This window comes from Zootoca vivipara, chromosome 6 (assembly GCF_965207765.1).
Source record: "Zootoca vivipara chromosome 6, rZooViv2.hap1.1, whole genome shotgun sequence".
NCBI lineage: Eukaryota > Metazoa > Chordata > Lepidosauria > Squamata > Lacertidae > Zootoca > Zootoca vivipara.
Genome location: NC_142589.1, coordinates 59,883,346 through 59,905,170, shown reverse-complemented (window position 1 = coordinate 59,905,170; position 21,825 = coordinate 59,883,346). Strand labels below are relative to the sequence as shown.

General features: G+C 41.7%; 1 protein-coding gene across 1 annotated transcript in view; it reads right to left on the bottom strand.

Moving 5' to 3' along the window:
- Window positions 1-21,825, bottom strand: part of CLIC4 (CLIC family member 4) — a 49,382-nt gene that overhangs the window by 17,195 nt on the left and 10,362 nt on the right. The window contains exon 2 of the mRNA XM_035118109.3: window positions 9,563-9,672. Coding sequence (XP_034974000.1) covers window positions 9,563-9,672 — 110 coding nt within the window. The remainder of the gene's footprint in view (window positions 1-9,562; window positions 9,673-21,825) is intronic.

Here is a 21,825-nt window from a genome sequence, read left to right as displayed (position 1 = left end):
ATCCTCCATGAATTTGTCTAATCCTCTTTTAGACATAAGGCAGTTATGCCGAAGTACTCTGGGGAAACCTTTTTAAACCTGAGATAAATTAGGACAATTTAAGACATGGGGGTGTCCCTGAGGTAGAAGGTGGCTCCGCTGGGAATCCAGAACTCCAAGGACTTTGCCAGCAGGTTTGATAGAGCACAACGTATCCAACCAGAGATATGCTGCACAGTTTTACTTTTAAGGACTACGTAGCAAAATCTTCAAACTAATTTGGAAAGCTAGAAATGTCTTTATTATTGCAATAGCTTCAAGCTGGGAAATGGTTTATAAACCTGTAGGAGAAAAATCAGCAAAATTATGATCAGCTCTCTGTGCTTGCACTTCCATAGGACGTGTCATATTCATCCATAAGCTCACTTTACACCTTGCATCACAAGATCCATTTCTTAGATGCATGCAAGTAACATTTAACGTGATGCATCCTATCCGGCTCATGGCGGGGGCACAGCTTTGGGGGCTAACTAGATTTTTGAGGTTCCACCCACCTACACCTAAACACATCTGTACGGTGCCATGAAGACTGCATTCTGCTGATACAGGCTCTGTTGTCCAACACAAGTACAACACACACACACACACACACACACACACACACACACACACACACACAAGCAGGCTAACATGAGGAGAGGAGCTCCATTGTGGGGATTGGTCAGCCAAAACACATTTAGCAAAATGTGCAAGAGCAGGTTATCACATCAAATTTGGGAATAGAGCTACTCCTCTAGGGAAAATATTTAGTTACTATGTTCCAGCCATTTATCCTTCCTCCAACCGACAGTAACACTTCCTAGCTCAGAACAATTTCACCACCCAGGGCAAGTGTGGATTTGTTTGGCACAATCCTATTTCAAGAGAGTGTAGTGGCAGTTAGACCTGCAGGGGGAAAGCAATCCAGGCTCCTCAAAGCAGACACTCAGCTGCCATCAAGCTTCCTTCCTTCAGGGGCAGGCTGGGCCTCCTTTCCCTCAACATAGAGTTAAAGGAATTACATGAAGGGACAAACTACTTTGAAAGAAATGTGCACTGGGGAATTCAGTGACAGTGAGATCAGACAGACATTGAGAAGTTTGGACTTTTGAAAAGGGGGAATATGGGAGTTATTGGAGGAAAGGTGCTGTTAGTGGACATAGTGAGAGGAACATTAATGTTGTGGTTGCAATTTTCAGTGATGTAAAAAAGTAAAGGGACCCCTGACCATTAGGTCCAGTTGTGACTGACTCTGGGGTTGTAGTGCTCATCTCGCTTTACTGGCCGAGGGAGCCGGCGTACAGCTTCCAGGTCATGTGGCTAGCATGACTAAGCCGCTTCTGGCGAACTAGAGCAGCGCACGAAAACAGCGTTTACCTTCCCGCTGTATCAGTACCTCTTTATCTATTTGCACTTTGACGTGCTTTTGAACTGCTAGGTTGGCAGGAGCAGGGACCGAGCAACGGGAGCTCACCCCGTCGTGGGGATTCGAACCACCATGGTTTTTTTCCGGGTGTCGATACATTCGTAAGCGTGCAGCCATTACCCCCATTCGTAAGTCAAAAAAATCGGTTGAGTCGTTCGTAAGTCAAGGTACCACTGTATAAACACATCTTTTGCTTCCACACTTTTGCATGTTGTGCTAACACCACAATAATGTGTAGCTGATGCTTCCTGCAACAATTACATTAAGCACTGCCCTGGTTGCCCATTTCACCTGTTCCACCTACACTGAGAGACTCTGTAGGGACAGCACTACCAGTAAAGTGAACCACCAGCATGGATTTGGCATAAGAGAACCCCCTCCCCACCATCATTCCAGTGGTTAAAATCTGGCAATCACTCAGTGATGCAAAAGACAAAGTACAGCCTTTCATGTCCAGCTTAGCTGACTTTCTCACATTTGAGATTCAGTGAGGGATGCTCAGTAGTCAATCATGAACTGACCTCAACTTTGCAAGGTAAGTATTAAGCCAGTATTTTAGTAACCCAGAAGCACACAAGATCTTCACACAAAACCAGTTTTAAAATTTAGCACTGAACCAGACGTGCAGCAAGCAGGACAGGCAGAAGCTTGGTATAACAAATGGCCAGAAAAGCCATGGGGAGCTGAATAGATGTATACACTAACAAGCAAAACTAAAAGGGGGAAAGAATCAACACAAGGCAGCCACCAGCTTGATGTCTTGCCATTATTCCCATCTGCTTAGAGTTTTGAAAGAATGAGAAAACAGGGCTCTCCATAAAACAAGGTGTCCCATGCCAAAGCTAGATTTAAGTTATCAAAAAGTGCGGCTCAGCCACTGCTTCTTCACCCCAGGTGTAAACGGATACGCACAAGTATTATCAGAGACTGGACTAATTCAGCCAGCCTACAACTATTATCTTGGGATTCCATCCAGCAGCCTAATTCTTTGCACGATAGGGTTTGTTTTCATATCCTCCACCTCCACCTCCCGAGAGCTAGTTTGGTTAATAATTTGGAAAACTCCAAAGCTTACTCAGTATTTGGGAGACAATTCTCTTGGTCCTACCTAAAAAGTATTGCCTAGCAATAATAGGCCTTTCTTTTATGTACATGCTAGCCATGCCATTTCTTGGTAGATGAATTTTGTGCAATGTTATACCAAAACCACTATTCAGTAATTCAGGAACACAGGAAGCTGCATTACATTGAGTCAGACCATTGATCCATCTAGTGGCTAGTCCAATTCAGCCTCTCCCAGGTTTTTGTTTCGTGGCAGAGAATAAGGGCAGAACATTCAGCTGTCACAAACCTGCCCCCAACTGTGTGCACACACTCAAAGTGTCCCTAATTTGTCCTTTTCCAAAAGCTGCTGAGATTTGTGAGTCAGTTTCATACCTTAAGTAGCTTAAGCTTCAATTAAAACACTGCTGTGTACACCCACAATAATTACAGAAAATTACTGGAGTGGCTCTTCTCCAATTTCTCCCATTGGTTAGAGGAGGTTCTTTTCAGATGGGAAAACAGTGGCAAATCATACCTTTTGGGTGTGAAGGGTGCATTCTGTTCTGGGAGCAGGCAAGACCAAACCCACAGCAAACGTCAAAACAAGTTCTGAAAGGGAGTGGGGCTTCTGGCAAACTACACCCCCTCTCCAAAAACAGGCAAATTAAACCTGTTGCTGTCACAATCCCCCTTAAGTATCATCAACAGAGCTAGTCAGTTCCCTTACAGTTTCCTATACTGCTTCCCTGTTGGCCACACCTGTTTATGTTGCACCAGTCTAAATGAGCTTTTAGAGAAACACATCTGGTGCTAATGATGTCAAAAAATTATTATTATTATTATTATTATTATTATTATTATTATTATTATTAAGAATCTGTATCATCTTATTTCCAAACCAATCCTTCTGGCACCTGGCATAAAACTGAAGCGTCTTTCCACTCTGCTTTCCAATGCAAAGCATTTAGGGTGTTAAGCAGAGAGCAACAGAAAGTCACTCTGGTGCAGAGAATTATGGTCAATGTTAGCTCCCAGTTTAACACTGTAGGTTCAGGCTGTGTGGGTGGCTCCCAACTCTGTTATGTAGAAGCATAGCAAAAACCGTACCCTGCATCTCTAGGGATAGTCTAGTACTGTTCTGGCTGAGGTAGAGGACGTTTTTAAGGAAAGGAGACAGAATGTGAAATAAACGTATGCGAGTAATCATATTACTCAAAAGTGTGCATGATGTCTTAGCCTGGCAGCCTAATTCAAAGACATTGCAAAGTTTGATTATTACATTGCAAAGTTTGATTATTCAAAGACATTGCAAAGTTTGATTATTTATTAAAAATTGGGAAAAATTTGGAGAGTATATCAAAAAGCAGTGCCCCATGATAAAAACTTGGACTTACTTATAACATCTTGCACAGAGCAAATTTAAATGGGAACGAAGCAGTGGAAAAAGGTATGTTGTAATTAACCCGGGAAAAGGACAAGAGGAAGTCGGTTCGGAAATAAAGGGGTTTATGGAAATTTACGGGGTACAGAGTATAGATAATGAAGAAGAGATAAGGGAATTGATAATGTGGGTTTAGATAAGCTTTAATTTAAATGGAGAACTAAATTTTTAGGGTTTTCTTTGCTAGGTTTTTTGGTTGGTGTTTGATTAATGATCTGATAAGTATGATTTGTTTCATAGTATTATTAGTATTTTTGTAGTATACTTTTGAATTTTTGTGTTGTCTTTTTCTTTTTTTGTCTGTATTTTGTTCTCAATAAAGCTTTTTTTAATTTTTTTTTTTAAAAAAAGCAAAGTTTGTGCCAGTCTGCCTGCCAACAGATACTAGTATACATAATAGGTGTGCAAGAGCCTGAAAGAGCCAACTCTCATCCCATTTACAAAAAAACCTCCCCTGCCTGGAGGCCAATCTTACTCACCACTAGTGAGTGCTTTTTAAGCCTTTCCTATGGCACACAGCTGAAACCACATCCATTTAACAGGCATTCCCACCCACACTGCAAGTGATGCAGCTGTATAAGCCACGGCTGCCATGCTGTAACTACTAACTCTTCTTCTGTGCATCCATGGGAAGGGAACCTGTGGCCCGCTGTCACTATACCAGCCTTGTATTTAACAATTTAAATTCATTGCGAGAGACTGCACTGAATTCCATGCAGGGAAGTGAGCAAGCTGGTAGTGGAGGAGGGATGGTTTCTGTGAGAACTGCAGAACGACAAACAGCCTCTACTGCCAAAATCATCATAGAAATGCAGCAGGTTGGCTAGGGATGGAGTAGGACCCCTCCATCAGTCTGCTTGCTAGAAGGTCATTTTCATTTTACAGTATTTATTTTTCACTCATCTGCTCAGAGGTAGTAGCCTATGGTACATTTCATTTTTAGTCTGTAGGGCTGTCCCCAAGTGGTGGTGGTAGGTTGGGCAACTCACAGTGTGTGAGTCCCACCATTGCCTTAGGTACAGGGCTGGGGAAGTAGCTCCTATTCACACATTCTCTCTCTCTCTCTCTCTCTCTCTCTCTCACACACACACACACACACACACACACACACACACACGGGATAGCCCCAAATGGAAGAGGCAGCCAATCCTCCTCTGTGACCAGCATAGCATGCAGCCTATTAACAGGTCAGTAAAACAACAACAACAAATATATGCAGGTTTACAACTTTGGGTGGGCTATTTACATAGTTACCATTTGTTTATTTATGGCAGGCATAGGCAAACTCAGCACTCCAGATGCTTTGAGACTACAATTCCCATCATCCCTGACCATTGGTCTTGTTAGCTAGGGATGGTGGGAGTTGTAGTCCCAAAGTATCTGGAGGGCCGAGTTTGCCTATGCCTGATTTATGGCACTGCACATACACCTCTCAACATACAATGTAAAGAACTCAATATTAGCAGCTAAAGCAGTTAAGATACAAAAAAAACCCAACTCCAGATAATTTTTAAAACAATACAAAACAGACACCCACAGCAGAGACAGATTCATGCAGCTGGGAAAGCTGGTTGGGACAGAAATGTCGTCAATTGTTTCTGCAAAGTGCAGGTTGTGGGTGCCTGTCATGTCTCAACAAGAACACTGTTCTATATACTGGAAACCCTGCTCTGATTTACATGCAACAAAAGCCACAAGCTTGTACCCCATCCTTCCTCCAAGAAGCTCAGGGAAGGATGAAGGATTTACCCCAATGTTTTCTAATAGCCCCGTGAGGCAGATTCAGCCTAGGTATTGACTGACTTGCTCAAAGCCATACAGGGAGCTCCATGAAGCAAGTAGGGTTTTGAACCTGGATTTCACACATCCGCTGTCTCTATGACACCAGAGGCAAGCAAGATAGACTGGAGTAGTTGGGAGCAAGAGGCCAGTTATTAAAGAGACTTAATAAAATAGTTAAGCGTCTGGGCTATTACCCAACTCGGAGTGAAGTATAAGACAGAAATGGCCAAAAGAGGACAAAAGCAAGTTTTGTCTGTCTCGGGTGGAGGCTGTTTAGCCCCCAAAAAGTAACAAACAGCAGTGACCTATGGAACATTGCTATAAATACTCTGGTAAAAAGAACTTCAATTTCTTCCAGGCTAGTAAAGAGGGAGTGGCTCAAGCTGAGAGTCATTATAGCATGCGTCACTTGGTGGTGTGTTTTTTTAAAGATTCACTGGACAAGTGCCCAGACAATAGGCCGACCAGAGCTATAAAAAGGCAGCCTATGGGACAGGTTATACATTAGTACTGTAATAGAAAAGTTCCACTAGGTTTGCACTGGAACAGATGCAAAGTTAACTTGCTTAACCTCAGACCCAAGTTAGGCAATTCCTTCCGCACAAACCTACAGTTCCATCCCTCCACCAATAATCCCTAGTGATCTTAACCTGATGGTGGGACAGCCTCCATTAGGGTCTACAGCAGGGGTAGGGGGGCCTGTGGTCCGCCAGTTGTTGCTGGACTCCAACTCCCATCAGCTCCAGTCAGCATGGTGAAGAGTGAAGAAATGGAAGCTGCAGTCCACCAACCTCTGGTTGAGCATTTAACCATTAGCCATCAGGAACCATGAAGGATATGGTTCCTCTAATCATTAACTAGTCTACCGGGGGGGGGGGGCTCATCATAATTCTTCCCCATTGCCACTTCAGCAACAGCAGCAGTGTGTAATCATGTGGGCTGACCGATTAAGAGTCACTCATATCAGGTGTCTGGATTCTGCTTAACATGGGCTCAGGGGTTGCAAGAGTTCATTTCTGAACCTCTCAATTCTACACCTCAGCAGCATCACTAAATGACATAACCAAGTCAGTAGGTTAGACAACTTGTTTAAAGATTTCTGCCTTCAGGAAACTTGCTTCAATTTAGTGATGGCCACCAACTGGGGTGGCTTTAAAAGATTAGACAACTTTACGGACGACAAGACTATCAATGGCCCTCAAGCCACAATAGCTATGTTCTCCCATCACAGTTTGAGGCAGTATGCCTTTGGAGACCAGTTGCTGGGGATCGCATGCAGAGGAAGAGCTGTTGTACTCAGGTCCTGCTTGTAGGCATCCCATACACATCTCATTAGCCACAGTAAGAACAGACGACTGGACTAAATGCCCGATTGGCCTGATCCAACAGGGCTTCTCTCATGTTCCTATTTCATCTACCAAGTAAAACCATTCATTATTTGCCAAAGACTCCTTGCAACTTGGAAAGGGATTCTGCTAGGAGCACTCTCAGCTTGCTAGTAGGCCTGTTGGCCTCCACTTTAACACTTCTGTCATTACAGCACCTTCATTGAAAAGAACATGTAGTAAACTGTAAGCAAACTATCATGCATGCTTTCCTGAATGTTATTGCTGACAGAGGAGCTTCTAGACTTATGTGGAATGCCAGGATTTCCTGGAACACCATCTGACAAGTACTTGCTCAGGATTTTGGAGGTGGGGGTTCAGTTCATTTTTAAGAAAGTAGTCCTCAAGCAATTTTTTTAAAAAAAAATCCAAGCCAAAAACTTGTCCTGCATTCTCTAACAAATTCTGCACACTGTAGCTATGCTCTGGCCAACAAAAGAAGTCTAATTCTTGCACACAAACACAAGCTGCATTCCTGAAGAGGGAAAAGAATGAAGCCTCTGTCTTTACTGACTACAGAGAAGCAGAAAACCTATGAGCACTTTGGGGGGGGGGGGTGCGCTAAGCATGTCTCCATTTAGTCCACACATATTTTTGCTTGTGGCCTTAGCTACTAGCAGAATTTAACTGGAAATAACCCCTTGTTAGCAGCGCTATATTTACAAGGCTGCACAAAGGAAAAAACATGTCACAGAACAACAAGCTTGCAAGATTTAAGTTTTTCCTGTGCCCCACAATTGCTTGCTTGTGAACTTTTGTACCGGGAAGAGCTCAGCACAATTTGAAGTCCAAATCCTGATCTCGTTAGCAAAAGGAAAATAAGTTTTGAACCTCATTAACAGAGCTGTAATACAATACATAGCAGAAGAGCAGTCGTGAATAGCAACCTTATTAAGATTATAACGTTTCTTTAAAAATATTAAGTGGGTTATAAATGCCTTAAATAAAAATCTCATTCAATGAAATGAGCACAGAAGTACAAACATGGCAGGCAACCACACTAGTGTGAGCTATTTTCCTAAAGTCCAAGTCATCATACCCTTCGACAGGCACTGAACTAACCGAGTTTGCTATCAATTTAGAAACAAAAACAGGGTCACCCCACCCACCCACAAAAAGCTATTGGGTTCTACATACCCAAAACCTTTAGGCAGGAAAAAGTTTCTGAAGGAAACACAGACTGAAAAGGACCTGTGAGCTTCCAGAGAGTTGAGTCTAAAGAAGGAATACTATAGTAACTCATCCCATTGTCTAAAGGTGGGATTTCCAGGTTCACACTCAACAGCAGAGGCAGGATGCTATCTCTGGCAGGGAGGTGGAGGAGAGGCATGCTGCTGACTAAAAGCCTCAATTTTCCCATTGTGCTCTACAGGCAACTTTTGAAATCTACCCCAAGAGAGTGGGGTTGGATGAGATTCAAAATGAATTGTATTGTTAAAGAGCAGCTGAGATAGAATCACAGAAATGTAGAGTTGGAAGGGACCATGAGGGCCATCTAGTCCAACCCCCTGCAATGCAGCAACCTTTTTGCCCAACATGGGGCTTGAAAGCACAACCCTAAGATTAAGAGTCCAATGCCCTACTGACTTGAGCTATCCTGCTCGCTAATAGATACAAGATGTTAGGAATAAAAACAACCAAGTCTTGTAGTATCATAAAGACTAGCGTATTTTGTTATGGCATCATCAGTTTTTGTAGACTTAAGAGCCCATTCAATCAGGTCAGAGAAGTGGGAGGAGAAGAAAAAAGGAAGGCAGTTGGTCTGCTTGAGCCCTTTCTGAACTATACAGAGATTTTTCAGGAAGAAAAAAATGATACTGGACATCCTTACTAGACCACCCCTCTCTCTCACACTACATAGCAGTAAAAGATTCAAATCTCAAGAGGCCCACACCTGAACTCTCTAGTGCTATACAGCATAGGAGGGGAAGGTGGGATAATAAAAAGGCGTCGTTTTCCTCCTTCATGACCATCCTACCCCCACAGAAACCTAGCCTGCACACACACCATACATTTAAAAGCAAGTTCTCCCGTTCCTCTTAAAAAATAATAATAATCTTGGGAACTGTATTTTAAGACTGCTAGGAATTGTAGCTCTGTGAGGTGTAAAGACAAAATCCTTTTGCAAAGGATATGCCACAGAAGCTGTGCAGATGAAGAAGTATAATTCATTATTAGCTTTTGACAGCACCTACTCATGCAGGTTATTCAGAGAATTGGAATACTGTTTACGTCTTCCAATGTTCCACATAATATATCCTTGCTTCAGTTATTATGTCTGATATTAACTCTCCAATACAGAGGTTTATAAATCTTCAAGATGTCAAGAAAGTAATCACACAGGATTTATCTCCCATCAGCAGCAGCTAGAATCTGCTGTGTAGGGGGGAAAAGACCCTATTACTTAAATCTCTCAAAGATAACCAGATATAATGTAGAAATGTAAGGGAGTGTCATGTTTCCTACCTTTTCAAGTCAACTGTTGTTACACTAAATACCACTCCTTTCAGCCAAAGTATCATGAAGAGTCTCTGAGAAAAGGGGCAGTTGCCTATGCTTTCACCATCACTTCCAGCCTGTGAAAAGAGGAGGGAAAAACATGAATACAAGTGGACCAGATGCCCAGATCCATTTTCTGTCACCCATTAGCAGTGATGGGAGCTTCCAGAACAGTTTTGAACTGAAAAAACTTCATTTGCAAACTGAAGGTAATTCACACAGGGAAATTTGCATCAGGATTTTTTTAAAAAAAAGTTTCATTGGATTTTGTAAACAAGGATCATAGGAATAACAAATGATACAAATAAAAGACCCAAGTCTTCTCATGTTATTTGTATATCACAAAAATAGCATAAACATTAGTAGTAATATCCATAACATATGGTTCATTATTTATGTTGCCCATGAGGAAATGCAGCCCTCAGCTGAACGAAGTTCCCCATCCCTCCCCCCGAGAGTTAATCCATTTAGCACACTTAGTTTTCTTTACTAGAAAGAAGCAAAATAAGAACTTTGAAACTGCCAAACTTGTCTAATGTTGTATTTGCAATTGGCATCCATCCATTGTTATGAATGAACTTATGAAATGGAAAAATAAATCACTGCAAATTTTTCCATCCCACATCACTGCCCATAATTAGAACAGGTGAATCAGGTGATAGGGTAAGGACCAGAAGGTTGCATCACAAGTAGTTTCATCCCGAGAGAGAGAGAGAGGGAGGGATCAGCCCCTTGTGTAGCATATCCTCCAAGAGAAGAGACTAAAAAGTTAACGCCTTTGAAAAATTAAAGGAAGCCTCTGTTATCATCAGCACTGTTTCAGCTCAATAAGCAACTTGCTAGATAGTAATTCTAATTTAATATTGAAACCTTTGGTGATATATTTAATAGTATCTGCCTGTTTAGTGGTATCACAAGGTGGGGAGGACTCAGCCAATATAACCATGGATCATTGGCGCTAGGCAGCTTTGCAAATTGCTTTTCTAGAAAAACTGACTTACCCCCCTAAAGGTCTTAAGAGAAACTGTGGGCTTGGAATATCATGTGGCAGTCTTTTCATAATTGCCTTTGTAACGCAGAGGGAAAGTAGCGAGGAGGAGTTCTCTTTCCTTTCTACCAGTTCTTTGTTATTTTTGTACCAAACCTGCTATATTTCTGTGCGTGTAATACTAGTGTTTTAGAATTTAAAAAGCAGTTTGATAAAGCTCACCACCTACCAGTGTGACTTAGTTAGCTCGCTGAAAAGTCAGTCCAAGGTGACAGTCCAAGGACGGAAAGCTTTCTACGTGCATCAATATCAAGACTGGTGAAACTTGTGACCCACCAAGTCAAACACAGCTCAGAAAAGCCTCCAGGCACCTTCTGTTTTTGGTGCCTGCCTGAGAATGCAAAACAGGGTGGTATACAGAGCACCATGCAAACCACAATACATGGCTGAGGGGCTGCATTTTGCTTGGTAGGTCACAAGTTGTGCTGAAGGCAAGACTACACAATTGTGTGACCGAGAAATTCTTACCTTTGGGGTGGGGGTCATGTCATGGTAGCCCTTGCTTCTCTGACACACACATGCACACTTCTTTCAGACCATGGTGTGGTGCCTCTGCACCCAATGATATAGGTCTAAATATCTGAAGCCATATTTTAGGTATTCGTTGCTTTAGTCATGTGCTTATTTGTCTAAATCCACAATGTATAAAGATAGCTTTCGACGAAGCAAAAAAGCAGCCAGCAACTGAGAAATGGAAAGTGAGACTTACAGAAACATGAAGGCCTCTGACAAATTTAGCAGAAATGGGCAGTGGCTGGAAAATTACTATGACTGTGCCAAGAACACCCAGGGATTTCCAACTCCCAAAACCAAAGGGCTGGAAGGGGCATGAAAATCTAGTCCAAACCCTGCTCTCTGCATGCACTGACACACACTCTTCTATAAAGCCCTAAGCTCCAAGTAACCACTTCCAAACTACTATCCAGACAAGTAGCATGAATAAGCTGCTCAAACCAGATGTGCCTGAATAATAATACGTAAAGTGATTTCAGGAGGACAATCTAGATGCGCCAACAAAGTGAGTCAAGAGGAGGAAGGCATAAAGCTTTAATGCTTTCTAGATTTCCAGATTTCCAGTTAGAACAAACAGGAACTTGCTACTTCAGTGGCAATCTCTCTTTTTTAAAAAAGCTCCAAAACAGTCTAGCCTGCTTCACCAGATTAAGGAGATCTCTCTGGAGTATCATCTAGCCCAGGCATAGGCAAACTCGGCCCTCCAGATGTTTTGGGACTACAACTCCCATCATCCCTGACCACTGGTCCTATTAGCTAGGTGTGATGGGAATTGTAGTCCCAAAACATCTGGTTCTAGCCCATGGGTGTGCAACCTATGGTGCTCCAGATGGTGTTAGACTACAACACCCATCATGCTTGGGCACTGGCCATGCTGACTGAAGAGGATGGGAGCTGAAGTTCAACATCTGGAGAACCACAGGTGGCCCACCTCTGCTCTAGCAGGTGGCCTTAACTGGCAACTGGTCTTCGTTCCATTTTAACTTTTTCCCCTTGAAGTGACATGTTGGGAAAGCAGGTCTGCCTTAATCCACAGATCATGCCTCCTGTCCTATTTTTAATCCAAAGTATTTCACATGTTTATTAAAAGGCATTATGAAGATTACTACTGCTATCCCAAGAGATTAATTGCTTCTCAGGAACTACCTTGCACTTCTTGATCAATGTTGGGAAAAGGGCTGCTACTACATCCCTAAGGGAACACGCAGTTTATTAAATCCATACAGAGCTGCTTTAATGAGCCATTGGTTAGCAAACCTTTTATTAAAAAGCAAACTGTAGTGTATCCAATGAGGTTAGAATTGGACTAATAAAATGACACAAAACTTCAAAATTTAATATGAAGAAAGGGCCATAGCTCAGTGGTAGAGCATTTGCTTGGTGAAGGTCCCAGGTTCAATCCCCAAGACCACCAGGTATGGCTCAGAGACTCCTGCCTGAAATATTGGCTTCCAATCAAATGGACCCAGTGGTTTGATATAGTACAAGGCTGTTTCCAATGTTCCTACATGGGTGCTGCTGGGACACATGGCAAAAAGCAAAACAATGCAAAATCTGGATTTAGTGTGTTTCCTCATTCCAAATTTAATTATTGCCATCTCTAGTATATCTGGTTAACTGAAGAGAATACTGCCATGAATGTTTGGGTAGGGAAGGCAAAGGAACAGGTGACAAACACAGCACCCGACAACCCACAACCGTAACACATTTTTCAGCGTGACAAAATACCCTTTACTCATAAACAATTACCGGTATATCAGTAGTTTTAAGAACAGCAGCACTTTTGTATCCCAGGATGACACAAGGGAGGGAGTTATTTTAATGCTAACAGCTTGCAGATGTAAAGCATTCTGGAGAATCTCTGGAATCTGAAACTTGTTAAGTGAAATAGTTTCCAAGAAGCACTCTTCCAAAACAGTTTTAACGTAGTGCAATACTGATAGAATACTCTTCCTGAATATTCTGGAGAGGGCAAGCTAAAATTCTAAATAGTAATTAACACTATGTTACAACAAGATTCTTCCAGAAGTTCCATCATCAATATACAGTACTGCTAGAAAATAAATATTAAACATGGAGTTATTAATAATAAAAGATATAGCCCAGTTGTTGCACAACCCTATTTTGGCACAAAGCGATCAGGCCCTGGGTATGGACCACTCCCCCCCTTTAACAATGGGACATCTAAACACATTTCCCAACTCCTATTCCCCAGTGTATATACAGTATGTACATCCAGGCAGCAGGTCCAGGCAGCCAATAGCAATACAGTTGCTACTACCTACATCAGTGGGTAATCTTTTTAGTCTGAGGGGCACTTTCCCTTCTGGACAACCTACAAGGGACCATAGGTCAATGGCAAGTGGAGTCAGAAACAAAAGTGGGCCCAGCAGTGCATGTCAATTTTACCTTTGAGTATTAGTCTTATTTCTACACACACACACACCTCTGTCCTCTATCCAGACAAGCAAAAAGCATGATCGGAGTTCAAGGACACATCCTAGCCAGGTAAAACCACTTGAGGATGCAAAGCAGGGCCTGAGGAGAGTCCCAAGGGCCAAAGGGGGAAGAGAGGAGAAATGAAAAAAGCAACACAGGTAGTGAGCTTGGGAATTGCAAGTATGCATCCCTTCCATGCTAACCCCCACATTATCAAAGAGCCCACTTGTAAAGAAGAGAAAGGCAGACAGGTTCAGGGTTAGACTACCGGTATGATTGGCCCTGCACTGGTCACTATTTACCCATTAACTAAATTCTTTAAAATGAGCGTTTTCCTTTAATGTTAATGTCTTAGAAGATATGGAAACCTCTTACCAAAACAATAGCTTGAATCCAAAATATAATCCAGACCTAGTTCCAGATATGAAGCCTTCAGGAAGCCTCTGAATTTTTATGAACTCAGAAAGCCTTTTCCCCATCTGTATTTCCCAAGTGTACTTTGAGCACAAACCATAAGAAGAATGTTACAGGCATGCCAAGAAAAATTTGGCTTCAGCACTCAAAACTGATTCTGTCTACATTCAAGAGCCATTTTTGTAGGATACCTGCAACTATGGCAGGTATAAAGCTGGTTAGCATCAGTTTCTGGGGAGGAAATGCCAATAAAAAAATTCTAGCTGTTTTTAAAAAGTACAGTATGTTTCAACAAAAATTAAACAAACCAGAGTTTTGGAAGCCTGAGAACACCCAAAAAAGAATTTTGGCTGTCTTCAGGGGTTCTCAAGTAGTTAGAATCAACTGCACATTTCAATAAACATATTTGGTGGTGTACAAAAAGGCAGACTCAATGAGCCATTTGAGCTACATAATCATAAGAAATTGTGCGACAGCTATAAGAGATCTGAGACAATAGTCCCATTTTCCAGAGTGTTTTATGCTTGCAGAGTAATGAAGTGGGTTGTATTTATGCACATTTATACAGCTAACTGTAGTTTTACATCAAAGTCACCTTCTCCATTTCATATTGCACTTAAAACACAATAGTAAGAAGTAAAACAGAAGTCTTTCCTACTGTGGACAATAAAAAGAAAATGGGGCATACCTGAAGACTTCCTGGGAAATCTCTGTTCAAACTTGGGAGCCCTGCTGCTTCCACGTGTTCACCACCCCCTCCTCACATGGTTTAGTACAGAAGTAGAGGTTCCATATGTTACTAAGACAACACAGGCCAAGCAACCAGTGACATGTGCTTGACTCCTGTTCAAGTCATTGAACAGAAGAGGATAAATCGCCCTGAGATCTTTTGATGAAGGGTGGTATATAAATTTAATTAATAAATAATCTTTTTTAATAGAAAAAGAGGTGCTGGTATTCACCATGAAGTTGTTACAGTCAGTGCCACACTTTTTAACAACAACAACAACAAGTCCCAGTACCGTGTACCTTTGAGTACCCCCTGAGAGAAAGCACTGATAAAAGTAATAATAATGAAAATGATATCTCCATAAGCAAAAGGTGACTTCGTCGGGAGGTGGGGGAGACCTCTGCAACTGGATGCCACCTATGTTAATGGATAGATCACGTAGATTTTCTACCAGTTATACACAGGAGCTACATATGGAAAAAATAGCTCCCACAATGGGTTGGGGAATTTTAAATACACCCTTGTGACCCTTTAGAACTGAACTATCAATGGGGAATATCTAGAGTAGTAGAAGTTCTTGCTGCACATTGGTTTGCAGCAGGAGCTAATAAGCAGGGGTCAGCAATGCATTCTGGGTCCAACACAGCCTCATATTTTCTGCATTGACTTCCCATTAAAACCTTCCTCACCCTCATTTTGATTCTCCTACTTTATATTCATACTGTCCTAGATGGTGAACCCCCTGCACACAAACTGGAAGCTTCTCAATATTATGAAAGCACAAAGACTGATGTGCTGTGCAGTCACTGATATGAAAAGCAGCTGGCAATCTTCACTCCAGATGCTCCCATTAAAAGCAGGAACAAGCAAAGAACATCACCATGAGGCAGATGCAAGAGATTTTTTTTGCTAAAGGATGGGATATAAATGTTTTAAATCAAAAGTAGAGAACCTGTGGCCCGCAGGCCAACCTTAGCCTGCCAGGGGGTCCAATTTGGCCCATGAGGCTATTTTCCACCTAACCACACCAACCTGTCCATCAGCTGGCATCACCTCTGATGGGCAGGGCTTGACTGCACACAGACAATGGGGCCTGTTTCCTATTGGCATGCACAGATAAAGCAAATCGACCCCTTTTCTCCAAGCATTTACAGTACTAGGTGAGAGAAAGGCCTCTGCTAAAGATCACATGGTCCAAGTAGGTTCATATGGAGAGAGGCAGTCTTTGAAGCACTTAGGGCTTTAAAGTTATTGAAGGTTTTGAATGGGTGGAACAAACACTGAATTAGATGCAACTGTCAAGTTCAAATTCCTCGCAATCCAAGACGGCTCATTTTCTCCCAGCCTATGTTACACCCCTTGAGTATTGGTGGGGGAATTCGCTAACACTGGGTGTTTTCTTTTAAGATGTGCAATGTGAGACTAAAAAAAAGTATGAAACTTTAAAAGCAATCATGTGTAGTCAGCATATTAACACTGCCATCACTGGAAGGTCTCTGATATTAGTGAGCTTAGTGAACTTTTACTGTTTTTTCCTGCTGTTCTTATGGTTATTACATTTTAAAGAATATATATGTTGTTTTTTCTTTATTAGTCATTTTAAACCTTTTGTAAGTAAGAGATGATTTAATAAACAGTTTGCCATGAGAGTCCCTCCACCTTGTGCCAGGGTCTTGCCTTTTATGCTGTGACCTTTGAGAATTAAATCTGGCTCAAGAAGGCAACTGCCTCATTTAAGGCTATAAATGCTCATAAACCTCCATGGATGTTTAAAAAGAAAGGGCACATGGGATAGAGTAGCGAATTATCTAACTCTGGAAAGTTTCAGAAAGCTGAATTCTCACCAATATGCTTAAAAAAGAAATCAGTGCAGGAGAAGCCCAAGGTAAGTTTCTAGGCATCAAATATCAATAAAAATGGTTCAGCTATGGACTAATTGTAGCTAACCATAAAGGTGATGAAAGCTCAAAGATTCTACATTGTACAAAACTCAACTAACTAGATGAGTTAAACCATGCCCTAGAAACTTTTCTACATTCCCAACTTCATCAAGGAGACAAAATAGAATCACAGGGGAAACTCGTTCAACCCAGGAAGAGATTTCCTGAATTTCCTAATCAAAAACCCACCTCACTTCCAAATGCTAGCTTACCAAGAATGTGAATGCCATGAAATGATTCCTTAACCAGAATAAAATGTTTAGCATTTCTGATAAGGCAGGGTAATCATGCCAAGGCATCTGACAAAAGGGTGGAAAGTATTTCTCAAGTACTGTGTCTCACCCACACTGAAGAAGATACTCTGGCAATTTTAATATTTTCTATTCAGCAACCAACCGATCAGGACATATGGTTAGCAAAGCCAGTGCTAGATTTTATGTTTTATGTCTCCTAACTGGTGGCATCAAATCATGGCACTGTGACTTAGCGTAAAGCTTGCACAGGTTTATTCCACCCAGTTTCAGGAACCTGTGCAACCCAGGCCTGGAGAGGCTTTTTGGGGGTGCAGGGGATGAGAGAGAGGGGTTGCGCAATCTGTCTTCCAGTCACACAATCACTGGAGACAAGCAATAATGGCAAAACAGGTAGCCAGTTAGGCGCTATTCAGTAGAACAGAATGCCAATGCGTGGTTGTGTCTGTGGCAAAGATCACCTCCACCTCCCACAAAGGGATCAATGGTTTCAAACAGACCACTAGCCATATAAGGCAGAAACACTGCAACTTATCCAGGGGCTGGTCTCATGCAGCCCTCTGCTCCTGCTTTAAAGCAGGTAATAAAGTAATGCATGTTTCATATACATGCCTGATAATTCATGAAGTACAATAAATCTTTTTACTCTTTGACTGGTGCACCTTCTCTTTAACTTTTACAAATTATCGCTGCAGAGCAATGGAAGAAATTTTCCTCTTACTGTGAAGGCAAATGAGGTAGTGGAGCAGAGAGCCCATTTGCTCAGTTATCTTAGTCATGCCCTATAGTCAAATACAAATAAACAGCAGTAAAATTCACTAGATAAGACTGCAGCAACTTCTGGTCTAATAAGTTTCAATCCTGCGCCTATTCTTGATCATTAGTATGCACTTCTCGCCACTTGTTCATACCATGGATTTTTAGATTCTCAAAACTTATTGATGGTGCCAAGTTCCACTATTCAGTTCTGCAGCCAGTGTGTCACACCAAGCTTTCAAGAGACTAATTGCTTCCATCTATCTCATTTCTTCCAAACAGTCAAAGAGTCAATAGACCCTTTAAAAGGACAAAAGTGCAAGTTCATGACAGATGAGGTCAATACTCCTGAAAGGATCCAAGAACTCTGCTGAAATGTGAAAGATGGAAGCTGAAGGTTAGAAGAACAGAGGTCCAGCCCTTATAGCGAAACAGATGGCAAGTTGCATGGATACTTTACAACATCAGAAAGATTGCTTGCCAAGGTTCAGCTCTGTGCAAATCCATCTCACTGGAGAGCCACCATTTATCCACATTCTGTTCCAAACACGAAAAGAGAACTTACAACATTGACAGGATCCAGTACAGCAATAGACACACAATAATATCATACATACAACATACTGCTTGGCCAAATCAACCTGTGTATCAAGACCCAAGTAGACACTGCACACAAAGAACCCTTTTAAAAAGAACAGCAACATGAAACGTTATTTATATGGAGGCAATTGGGACCCAAGTTTTCAAAAATCCACAGGGGATGCAAAGCGATATTTGGAATGGGGGTGGGAGGAAAGAGGACAAAGAAAGCGAACCCTCCTCCTGCCACTCCTCTGGAAGTAGCTTTTCCTGTTTTAAAAAGAGCTATTGGGTAATGTTACATGCATCTACATGAAGGAACTGAGCCCCAGTTTCTCCTTCAGCTTTTTAAATATATATATATTTGGTGTATACACAATCAGCTATATGTTTATGGCACACATTTCAGATAGGAGGGGTATCTATTAAAATAACATTTGCAGGAGATAGTCATCTACTCCCTGCTGAGTGATCCTGCTCTCAAAACTATTATGCCAAACCTACCTAGCATTCCCAGTCGGGGGGGAAATGAAGCTATATCTGTTTGTATTCTTGGTAGAGGGAAATACAATGGTACCTCGGGTTAAGAACTTAATTCGTTCTGGAGGTCCGTTCTTAGCCTGAAACTGTTCTTAACCTGAGGTACCACTTTAGCTAATGGAGCCTCCCGCTGCAACCGCACAATTTCTGTTCTCATCCTGAAGCAAAGTTCTTAACCCGAGGTACTATTTCTAGCTTAGCGGTGTCTGTAACCTGAAGCGTCTGTAATCTGAAGCGTCTGTAACACAAGGTACCACTATATACAAAACTGCTGAGATATTTTGCACCATATTATCCTTATTTAAACTCATTAGGTTGGTGGAAGATTCTGATGAGCACTCACTGCTGCCCTAGACTTGTATGGAGTGCACTTTCATGACAGAAATACAATTACAGTGTTGGGATAAAATATTACATACAATAGAAACACTCTTTAGGAAAGACAGCTAAGCTCTCCTACAGTGCACAACTGACAGCCCTTCAAAAACCAACAAGAGCCTTACTGGACAGAGATGCTTCAGCATCTGGCATTATGTCTCAAGAGAAGATCAGCTATAAAAAAAAAGAAAAAGCTTGCTCGTGGCTCATGGGGCGGCTCGTGAAGGAGGCTTATTGCATCCTCCCAGCACAGGTGCCAGCCCTGAGGCCCTCTGACCTCACCTTGCTTCAACCACAACTTAAACGCAGCACTGCCACACCCTCTCTTATGAGCCGCTGCTGTTCTGAATTTCTTTAAAAACAAAGCTATGTAAAATCAAATAGCTTATTTATATCATTACATAATCCATCACTTTCTAGCCAAAAAAGGTCTCAAAGCAATTTAGGAGAATAAATTAACTGAAAGAAGCAAAACCATGAATAGGACAGCCACCAAGAAGAAAGTACTTTCTGATCCAGTGTTGTTAAATTAGTTTCAGCTAGTACATATTGAGGTTATCAACAAGGTACCTGGATACATGCAGGAAACCCTTGCATTCTTGCTGTTTGCCCTCATGGCTGGTAAAATTAAGCAGGAAGGGAATAAACAGTTGGGCCAGAGAGATTAGTAATGCCTCAATGTAAAGGGCAGTGGGAAGACTTCTCCTTAAGAAATCCTCCATGGATCTAGAACATCTGACAATCATATATATATACACCAGTCACTAATGTCCCTTTCCTGGGCAAGGTTATTGGGTTTGCAAGCCAGCTCCACACACTCTGGGATGAAACTGGTTTTTTTAGATCCATTTCAACTGGTGTTTTGGCTCAGTTTTGCCACTGAGACAGCCTTGGTAATCCTGTATGATATCCTTTTATGAAAAGGGAGATAGGGGGAGTATACCTACAATATTACAATCTAAATTCCAGTGTCACACTTCTAAAACTCCACTTTGATAACATTTGAAGTACTATTTACAGGCTAGAAAATAAGTACGGTACACTGAACACCACTTCATAGAAGCCCCAAAGCTTTATTGACAGAACAGGTTAACAATGTTTACTAAATACACTAGATAATGCCGGTAGGTATGATGCAGTAATTTGCAGGGGTGGCTACTAGAACCATCAGCTCTGCTGAGACCCCAGCAACTTCTGGCTCTTCCTCTCCTTTGAACTGTTTATATTCCACCTGGTTCTTACTAGAGCTTTAACTAAGAACAAGTGCCTGAGCTTGCTCTTTTCCTCCTCCCTCGCAATCCCTTTTCCTTCTGCATCGTGGCTGCAAACCTGAGAGCAGGGAATGTTTTTTAGTTTCTCTTTGTGGGGCACTCTGGAAACCATTTTTTACTAAGTGATATAAAAATGCTTACAGTAACCATCATTCTAGGTACATCCATCCACGATGTATCCAGACTCCCATTTGTTGATGGGGACCTGAGCTCATATTCCCAGCTCAGCCTTGAAGCTTACTGAGTGGCCTTGAGCAACATCTTTCATGTCTAAAGTAGCTCACAAGGTTATGAGTATCAACGCTCCATAATCCTACCTAAATGACAACAGCACAGTCTACCCACCATTGCAGAAGTCCCACAGTGCCTCAGAGTATATCTGTGCCCATGGCATTTGACTGCCACGAAGAACTACATTTCGGCAGTAAAATGAAACAGTTGTCTAGACTCCTTTTATGTTACCAAGCTCAAGTTCAAACACTGCAGTGTTCCAAGTGGAAAGATTATGAAATTGCCAAAATGGCTGTCTGCTGTCAAATTTGCTTTATATTTAAGAGCTACTTTGGATTCAATGTTACACATTACCAAGGGCTCTGAAGAGCTATTGTCCAAGAACTTTGCTCCTTTGAGCTAGTTAGCACAGTACAGTATGTGCTTTGGCAGTAGCACAACCCCCTCCCCTCCAAGGACTCATTGCAAATGCAACAGAAGCTTACAATTCCATATTGGAAGAGAAGGAAAATTCCCTCCCACTACCCTGAAACACTGGGCTTTGGGGAGGGGGGATTATTCATACAGCCTTATAGCTTTCTTAAAATCAGAAAATCTTTTGTGAAGGTCTTCTGCAATCTTTTTATATGAACAAAGAAGAATTTACAAGGCTAAACCATTACGGAACCTATAAGCAGATCAATCTGGTTTACGGCTCTTGGGAGAGTCATTTGCTTAGGCCAAAACTAGACACAATAATACATTATTAATTTACTGCAAACTCATGAAAATGTAAGTGTGTGGGTATACAGAATTTCAACAAAAAGCAACTTTAGACTGAAAATTAGTTTCAACAGGAGTATTTTATGTTTTAAGTAGACAGCTCAATGAAGATGCCGACCCAGTGTGTGGCAGTTGTGAAAAAGGCAAATTCCATGCTAGAGATCATTAGGAAAAGAATTGAAAATAAAACTGGCAGTAACATAATGCCATTACAGCATACAAATCTATGGTGTGAATGCATTTTGCGCATTTGGAATACTGTGTACAGTTCTGGTCGACTCACCTCATATAAGACATTATAAGGCTGGAAAAGGTTCAGAAGAGCGCCATCAAAATTATCAAGAGGGTGGAGAGACTCCCCATTGAAGAAAGGTTGCA